The sequence below is a fragment of the Perkinsus marinus genome, assembly GCF_000006405.1.
Source record: "Perkinsus marinus ATCC 50983 genomic scaffold scf_1104296957154, whole genome shotgun sequence".
In the NCBI taxonomy this organism is placed as follows: domain Eukaryota; phylum Perkinsozoa; order Perkinsida; family Perkinsidae; genus Perkinsus; species Perkinsus marinus.
Window position 1 is genome coordinate 159,146 of NW_003207237.1, and position 8,858 is coordinate 168,003.

General features: G+C 48.0%; 2 protein-coding genes across 2 annotated transcripts; both read left to right on the top strand.

The window, feature by feature from the left end:
• Window positions 1-3,999: 3,999 nt before the first annotated feature.
• Window positions 4,000-7,061, top strand: Pmar_PMAR002211 (chromatin regulatory protein sir2, putative; the record flags this gene model as incomplete). Its single annotated transcript, XM_002774980.1, has 10 exons — window positions 4,000-4,079; window positions 4,132-4,266; window positions 4,313-4,432; window positions 4,585-4,665; window positions 4,716-4,815; window positions 4,859-4,945; window positions 5,134-5,256; window positions 5,299-6,051; window positions 6,306-6,466; window positions 6,542-7,061. The coding sequence occupies 10 exons, from the start codon at window positions 4,000-4,002 to the stop codon at window positions 7,059-7,061; spliced, it is 2,160 nt and encodes a 719-aa protein (XP_002775026.1).
• Window positions 7,062-7,648: 587 nt separating this feature from the next.
• Window positions 7,649-8,605, top strand: Pmar_PMAR002212 (conserved hypothetical protein; the record flags this gene model as incomplete). Its single annotated transcript, XM_002774981.1, has 1 exon — window positions 7,649-8,605. One exon carries the CDS (start codon window positions 7,649-7,651, stop codon window positions 8,603-8,605), a length of 957 nt encoding a protein of 318 aa, XP_002775027.1.
• Window positions 8,606-8,858: the final 253 nt, after the last annotated feature.

Consider the following 8,858-nt stretch of genomic DNA (forward strand, 5'->3'; position numbering starts at 1 on the left):
AAGGAGGGTCAGGAATGGAGTAACCTAACATGTCTCAAATGCGCAAGTTATGCAATTAGATTATTCAGACGTGCTCATCCTCACAAGCTGGTTTAGCACGGGTTAAAACGTCGAAGTTCGGAAAATATTCCACATAATCGCTCATGTACATGCGCATTCCAACGCGGGGCGAAGCGTGTCCCGTAACTTGACCGCAGAACTTCTACGTTGGGTCGTTGGGACATGATCAAGCTATGATCGAGGCCAATGTAACAGTGATCTTGCTGTTTTACCTTTGCCAGTTGTTTGGAAGACACTGGATTTATTCCTGCATGCTAGGTGTGGTGTTGGGCCAATGCATGGCATGTCGAGAGGTTCGGTCTTATCGCCACTCTCTACTGTTCAGCTGGCTAACATCCAGTCTCTTCCCACACTGCCACCCGGTAAATAATGCTATGCGGTGTAGCGTACCTTGACTTGCCTTCACGACGACGGATCGAAGGATCGACCCGATCCGATCGAGTCAGTCTGACGTGCGCCTCTTGTGGTAGGAGGACCTGCCCTGCAGGCAGTGCCCGCTCCTGCTGGCCAGTCTGTTAGCTGCGTTGTATCGATTGTTCGCCGTTCGACCATCATCAGCTACCTTTTTTGTTGTTGTCCGACTGTGCAGCCCTCCCTGTGTGGAGTAGACATGGCGTGCGTGAGAGTCTTGACCGCAGTTTATGTGTACATGCGTGAAGTGGTGGGCTGGGGTGGAATGAGTCATGCACGGCGGCAAATGCCGCCTGCTTTCGTCGTGCCGCCGCGATACTCGCACACGGGCCATTTCACGACGGACCTCGAATAAAGACAGCGGATCACCCGCGGCGTGGATGATGCGGACCTGTGTCATCAAGGCGCTCACTGTGCGCCGTGATACAGTGTGACGCGCCTCTTCGTATCGGTATTCAGTCTTTTAGTGCCAGAATAACCTCTAGCACCGATCTAGCCTAACCACGTCAGAACGACATATGCAACCTAGAGTATACCAGAGTCAACATGATGCAAGTTTCATGTAGGGTAGTATGAAGTTGTGCACCGACGTCGCTAAGCAGTGAGTTGTGCGCTCAGAGGTTGTATGCACGGGTACGCGAGCTCAGGGCATGTCAAAACCGACAGTCAAGCAACGGCTCGCCTACATATTCCCTACAGATCTTGCTACAACAATGCACACCTTCGTCAGCATCCCGCTCTTGGTCTGTCTGACTTTCGCCTGGGTCAATCCCGCGGTCGAGAGGTGGGCTAGTGAGAGACGAGTCCGACCCTCGCTGTGTGATATCGAATATGACTCCTTTCAGAACAGAGATCGTCAGGTTATCCCCCGTAGTGGATTACAATGACAACACCAACTCGACACCAGGCCACGGTACGTACAAATTCGGTCACGGTTACAGGTCATCGCAGAGGGTGGACTCTATCAGAAGCCCATCGGCAAATGCTTCATGCAGTCTAGTGGTGCTGTGACTGGTTGTAAATGCCATACCACTAACTGTTTAATCTACGTGGTAGGCTTGACTTTTCGATTTCCTGTTTAGTAACGACTTGATCAACCTCACCTTTTTTAGAACCACGAGACTCGCATAATCTATACAGCGGTATGTGGTGACACTTGTAAAAGTACCAGAACCTGTCAGAGACCTCGTATTGGAATAAGACAATGTAAACCGTTCTGGGTATGCAACATAAACTGCGACGTTAACGAGGTGAATTCAGTTTACTCCGGTACTGGTTTACAAATGGCGTCTTCTTAGGACTGTCCGTTCTGGGAGGGGGCGTTCTGTCTACAGAGCGGGAACGTAGGGAAGTATTGCACATACCACAACACCTACTAGGTGTCACCCAGTCTAATAACTCCGTCAACTATCATCGGTGCTGAACACTGATCAGCACACAATTATCGATAATCGCTCGTGAGCAATGTTCTTTGGTCCTACCACGTGGGCCCACTTTATTCTGTTCATGTTGGGTCTAACTCTCGGCCGGCTACGATCTTCTCTCTTATTCGATCCATCTGATATAAGTGGCTTCCCTTACTCTACTACACAAGTTAGTATTTTCTGGGGAAACTAATGGCGATGAGCTCAGTCTCAGACGGTTCAACCTCGACAACGGCGAGGGTTATTTCAATATCATCACAGTGTTAGTGTGTGATGTCATCCACTATCCATAAAATTATATTCCGAATGCCGCTTATCGACGAGAACCTCGATATAATCGACATAATGTAGACAGTTGTGCTGGCCACACAAGCGTGGGCAGTGCAGCAAACCGTGCCTTGATATCGATGGATTGTAGAGTACAACTTGTACTAGTTTGATTCAAATACTTCGGTTCCAGCAGTGATACTGCCGCAGTATTCAATTGGGTATGTATATCCAAGCTGGAAGTTTCTACCCATCCGAGCCGCAATATATATCCTCACAGACGACGTTATGTTCACTTGTGAGATAAACTCGTTAAGCTTTCCTAGGTTAGTCTAGTTTGCATTGGCTACACTGGCAAGCACTACCGTAGTGCCACTACGCTTCCAGCATGAACTTTTACTACTAAGTTAGTAGAAGTTCGAAAGCTCATGTGCGAGGAATAAAATCCGACTGTCATTTCTCCTGATATGGCCGACAAAGACTCAATATCCAAATCGGCACCATTTGCTCTGCTTTTTCTCCCCGGACTAAAATAGATCTGGGCCGGGACAACCCCACAAGCATTTGGCATACCGCTCGCCGAGGAACGCGGGCTATAGCTGGGATGAATCACCACGGCTCGGCCTGTGGCAAGTCCCATTTATGCTCACTCCCGCATCGATTAACCTCGACGGTCCCTATACATTCGTAAATTTGTACGGGAATTGAGTCATGAGAGTGGTGAAATTCAGCCAGCTATCAGAGACAGCATGAGCTGTCTCTGATAGCTGTCTCACGACAACGATAGTTGTACAGATAGTGAGTACAGACTCATTCTCAACAACTGCATCTCGAAGATTTTCCAGGGAAATCGTGAATAGTCAAGTTACTTTCTCGCTCATCCCGCGGAGTTTATTTTGGATTGAACTTGGCACCCTGGGCGTGCGCGCATTTCCACCAAACCAACTGGTTTAGCACGGGGTAAAGCGTCCGGACTAGGAAAATATTCTGCATAATCGCTCGTGTATATGCGCATTCCAACGCGGGGCGAAGAGTGTCCCGTGACTTGGCCGCAGAGCTTCCACGTTGGGTCGTTGGGACATGATTAAGTTATCGAAACAGTTCTTGCATGTTCCGTAATCAACCTCAATGTCGTTGTTTCGCGAATGCTGTGCGGGGACCATCAGCTGGCTGGACCTTGGAAAATGCATGCAGTGTTTGCAATGACACTGAAGATTCCCGCTGGCTCTGTCTGGGTTGCTACCAGGTATGCTGGACTTGCTCTAGTACAGTGGGGGGAAATATGCAGATGAAAATTTTGAGGAAATTTTGGTTGGTTTCTTCACACTTCTACCCTAATTCTTATATTAACTTCGATGATTAATGAAGGAGCTCCTGAGCTCAGCTGAGGAAAGCAAACATCCTCCGGTGGAAGCCTGTTGCTTCAAATTTTAGGTGGTTCTGATTTTATCTGGGAGTGCTCCCACTCGAGTACTCGTGTATTTTCCATATTATTTTTTCTGTCTCTAGATATTCTGTGGTTCGAAAACTGAGGGTCACATGCACGAGCACTGCGAAGCGACTTCCAGTGAGAGAAAATGGACACTCATAGGTCTTCGCATTCTACACTCTCAGGTACAGACACGCAATGCTGCGTTGCTATTTCCATCACAAAGAAGACATTCTGGTGCTTTAAGTGCAAAACCTCAGACTTCGCCACACAACATGATACGCGCTTACAGATGGCATTCGGACTGGTAAGCTAGCGGCTGTCCCTCTTTGTGAGATTAAGTATATTGTCAAGAGCTGTTTAATACCACACTCTCGGTAATTCATTGCAGTTTACTTGAATCAGGTCATGAGTAGAAGCGCCCACGAGGTAGAGAGCCTAGCGGCAGTACTCCGTCGCTTGTACAGAAGGGGACTTCCAAATCCTCGGTATGATCATGTGCTCTGTAACCGGTACATTGTTGCTCTCTTGTTCGCTCAGGTGTTGGGCAGACTTGCCACTACATCGCCAACAAGTGTTCGGAAGCCGAGCAAAGGTTAATCTAGACGGCCTTGTCAACAAGTGGCAAAACACACTGAATGGGAAGCTCTCTGGTGAAGATGCCTGCGGAAAAAGGTACTGTGTCGTAATATCAGAGCTCATACTGAAGTAGTTGTTTCAGAATCATCGTTATGGCCGGTGCTGGTATATCTGTATCTGCGGGAATCCCCGACTTCAGAACGCCTGGTTCGGGCCTCTATTACAATCTTCAGTCGTACAAGCTTGGTCGGCCTGAGGATATGTAAGACTACGTGTGTTGGTGTGAATATGGAAATTCTTTTTGGTTTCTGTACATTTCTACCCGAATTCTGTGATCAGTGAGGAAACTGCTGAGCTCAGCTGAGGAGAACATAGATTCAAGCCACTGGGCGTATTTGCCGAGTTGTCATTCAGGTTTTCGATGGACTTTTTTAAGAAGAACCCATATCCTTTTTATCATTTTGCTAAGCATCTTTGGCCGACCGGACAGCACAGGTAACCTCAGCGAACTACACTTCATGCAATTCACTGTTGTTGGTGTATAGGCCGACACCGACACATTATTTTGTTCGCCTCTTACAAGAAAAAGGCCTCCTGCACCGGATGTACACCCAGAACATCGATGGTTTAGAACGCCTCGCGGGGGTAAGGTATTTTCAGATTTTGGCAACCTAGTGGCTGTTCTCAGGTAAAGGATGAGAATCTCGTTGAAGCCCATGGGACGTTCTCTACGGCAAGTTGTATAAAGTGCAGATCCGTGGTTGATCCAATACAGGTAGTAGAAGCTAAGTGGCCGTTTCAGCTGAGTGTTTTCGCTGGTTAGGTGAGAGATGCTATACTGGCTGGCAACGTCCCGGTTATGTGCGACGTGTGTTCCTCTAATACAAAGTTCGACCCCAGCATAGTAGCTCAAGATGTGAGTTGGAAAAAGTGTGGTATGAACAAAGGGTTTTTTCTTCTTAGGTCGGGCTCATCAAGCCTGACATTGTTTTCTTCGGCGAATCCTTACCTCGGAGATTCCACACGCTTATGCAGAGTGACTTTGAGACCTGCGATTTGCTCATCGTTATGGGTACTTCTTTGAAGGTGGGTGGAATTACCAATGCTGAATGTTCCATTGACTTTCAGGTGGCGCCTTTCAATCGGCTTGTATCTGACGTGCCCGACACGACTGTTCGCTTGCTAGTGAATCGAGAGAAGCAACCAGGAGCCGGCTCTGATCCTATGGTCTTCGATGGTGACTGCGCTTATCGGGATATCTGGATGGAATCTGATTGCGATTCTGGTGTTGAGAAGATTGTTGATATGATGGGTTGGCGCAGAGAGTTCGATGACCTTTTGAAAGAGCGCGAGAAAGTTGTTGACATCACCAAGCCGACTCCTGCTCCTACTGTTGCCACATCTGCTTCTGATACGTCTACTGACCATACCACGACGAGTCGGCGGTCGAGTGATAGAAGTTCTCCTGGCGAGCCCGCAGACGATCGAGTTATGGCTTCTTCTGGCCGCATGCGCAAGGTGAAGTTCTATGATATGAAGACTGGACAAGGAGTTGATCCTGGTCGCTTTGCCTCGGTATTGGCTACTAATGCTACCCCAAAGCAACGAGCTGAGTATCAAGCACGAGTAGTGGAGAAGCAAAAACAATCAGCTCGATCTAGGATTCAAAAGGCGATGTATGGTGGTGGTCGCCGAGATCTTGAAGAGGCTCTGAAGGCTGGTAAAGAGGCTGGCCTGACTCGATGGGAGCTGGAGCCTGGCCAGGAGGTGTTGAAGCATCTTGATGAGAAACTGCCCAAGATGAGGGCGTCGGTTCCGGACACCCTAACTGAAAAGGATACTAGAAGGTTCCAGTCAGCTGCTGCGAGAATGGCTCAAGAAGTAGTAGTAGTGGTTTTGGGTCTTCGTACCGTGTTGGGATATAAGCTCATCGCAGGAGTTTGCTGACCAATTATAGGAGTTTACATAGAAGTGTTCAGAAACCTGCAAGAATTCCCCAAAATTTGCTCAGAATCTTCACATTTCAACCAACACGTGTAGTTTATCATGTGCTTATTTTCTCTTACTTGTCTTTGTATCGCGTGGAAAAGTTACCGACTCGGTTTTTCCCTATCGCAGAGATTCTCCATTTTCAGGATGATGCTGATTTATTGAAATCGTCCAAGAGGTTTGTGACGAGCTTCACAAGGAGCTTGTCTAATCTAGCGGGAGAATCCACTGACGACTCTGAGGGCGGCTGGGATGAAGAGGTGAAGGCGCAGGTGAACAAGTGTCAGGATCGGCTTAAACAAGCTATGTAGGAAGCAAGCTGCTCTTTAAACTGTTCAAAGGCCTAGTAACTTGACTGTTGTGTTGTTGTTGCTCTCTTCAGTAAGGAAGAGTCTATTACGCTTATCGAGCAAGAGTTGCTGGTCGCGGAGGGTCTCGGTGTGCCTTGGATCGACACTGTGGATGCTCGGAAGGAACTGGTGTTATTACAGAAGCGCCGCTCTGAGATGCATAGTCGGAAGTCGAGCCAAGGTAGTGATGGTCGTAAGGGGTCGGCTCTTGAAAAGCAGTCGACCATTGACATCAACTCACCGGAGCGATGCGATCTCGTATGGTGTACCATACCTGGTTGCTTGGAGGCTCATACGCATGTGGCGGCTTGGCATGTCTGTGAAATGTGTGGTTATGTCGGGCACAGTTGTGAAGAGTGTGGTATGGAGGATGGTGAATTGGAAGAGCTTAGGGTTTGTCGCTCTAAAGAGAGTATGCCGGAAGACCAACAATGTAATGGTCTCAGTGGCTTTGCTATGATGTTGATCTTGAAGTCGCAGGTTCAATCCAAGGATGCCAAAATCGGCAGTTCCATTCCTCTGAAGGTCATTTATGCAGAGTGTGTCGTTTGAGAGGCCACCCTGTTAAGTTGTGCCCGACTTGGGTAGCACGAGCCTTCAACTAGATGTTATTCGAAATTTCATGTTGATATCATGTGCTGTTCGCGGAGGTATTGTTGGGTTCTGGGGGGACCGAGGGGTATGGCAATACAGCGTTGTAGTTGCGTGTAACCTGCGTCAGTAGAAATAGAGCATCTGGTTTTCCTCGTCAACTTCACGGTGGTGTCCTCGGTGCTAATCCTATACGAGGACTTTTATAAGGATAAAATTTAGATGTACCATAACATTCTCATAACTTGAAACTCATTGAGTAGTGAAGACACGATGACACAATTTGTCAGAACACGTGATAGGTTACCAGGGGTTCTAGATCGGTCTCCGGGGCCGACACCCTGGCGCAATGGAAAGCTGTGTCATCATGTCTCCACTTCTCACGACGTAAGCTTGTATGCAAGAATTTATGAATGTATTTTGTGTTTGGATTTTATGTGGAGCGAATAGTATACACTAATTTGCAGTTCTAATGAGGGGATTTGCTCTCTTAGGAAACGAGTGGTACTCTCCAAGTCGTTTAGGTTATTCACATCCACCTATTTGCAATGCCAGCTCCTATCTCACCCGGCGGCATAGGTATCGCCGCTGCATGCTTGTCCATCAATGTAGTGATCTCCCTCTACATGAAATTGGATATTCATTGGCGAGTCGTAGTAGGCGCCATCAGATGTGTGTGTCAATTGCTCATACTAGGGTTACTCTTCGCCACAGTATTCTCGAGTGACCAGGTTTGGCCCGTGATCTTGATGACTGTGTTCATGCTCAGTGTTGCCTCTTTTGAAGCGTATCAGAGGCCTAAGCACACATACCCCGGGTTCATGCGCACTATAGGCTTGGCAATGACTGTGAGCTGCTTCCCGATGGCTCTCATTATGACCAACTTCGTGTTGTCTCTGGGCAGTATGTGGTGGCACCCTCGTTATTACCTCCCCATGTTGGGTATGATGACCAACAATGGTTTAAGTGCGATATCGCTCGCAGCTGATAGGCTACTAACTCAGCTTGTGGACAAAAGGGCTGCAATTGAGGCAGAGTTGTTGACGTCGAGTCACCCTAGACAGGTTATACTACCGATTCACAGAGAGGCAGTTCGGGTGGGTATGATGCCGACTCTCAACACATTAGCCGTAGTCGGTCTCGTTGCGATTCCCGGCATGATGGCAGGACAGTTATTGGGCGGCGCAGATCCACTGACAGCAGCGAAGTACCAGATAGTGGTCACTATCATGATCGCCTCTACGAGTTCTCTTGCGAGCTTTGTTGTCACTCGGTTGATGCTGAAAGATTTGGTCAACAAAGACGGCACTTTGCGCTTCGATGATCTTCACTTCAGAGGCTCTTCGGGGGCTGACTTTGTGACTAAGGTGGTATGCTTGTCGGTGGCTAAGCTCGGAGAAGTATTAAAGCTGGTTTTCTGCTGCGGTTGTGTGAGAAAGGCTCGTAGGGACGACGCTCCCTCGAGGACCCCTGAGCATACCAAAGGCCTTCTCGCACAAGCCTGATCGTAGAGATGAACCAATCGTAATCATTCAATGAGCGCGGGGTAATTTCGCGCTCTTATTTCTGTTTGGGGTTTCCCTTATTTGGTTATGTCACAGCTACAAGTACATTTGCCACTCGTTATCTACTGGGGTTCGCGGTTTTACGTTTTTCCGTGTTTCTTTGTCCCCAATATCTTCATCGACTGACTTTGTAGAATGTGAAGTGTATTCCTACACTACCATCTTTTATGCAAGTGTTGCTTTGAAAGGTCAC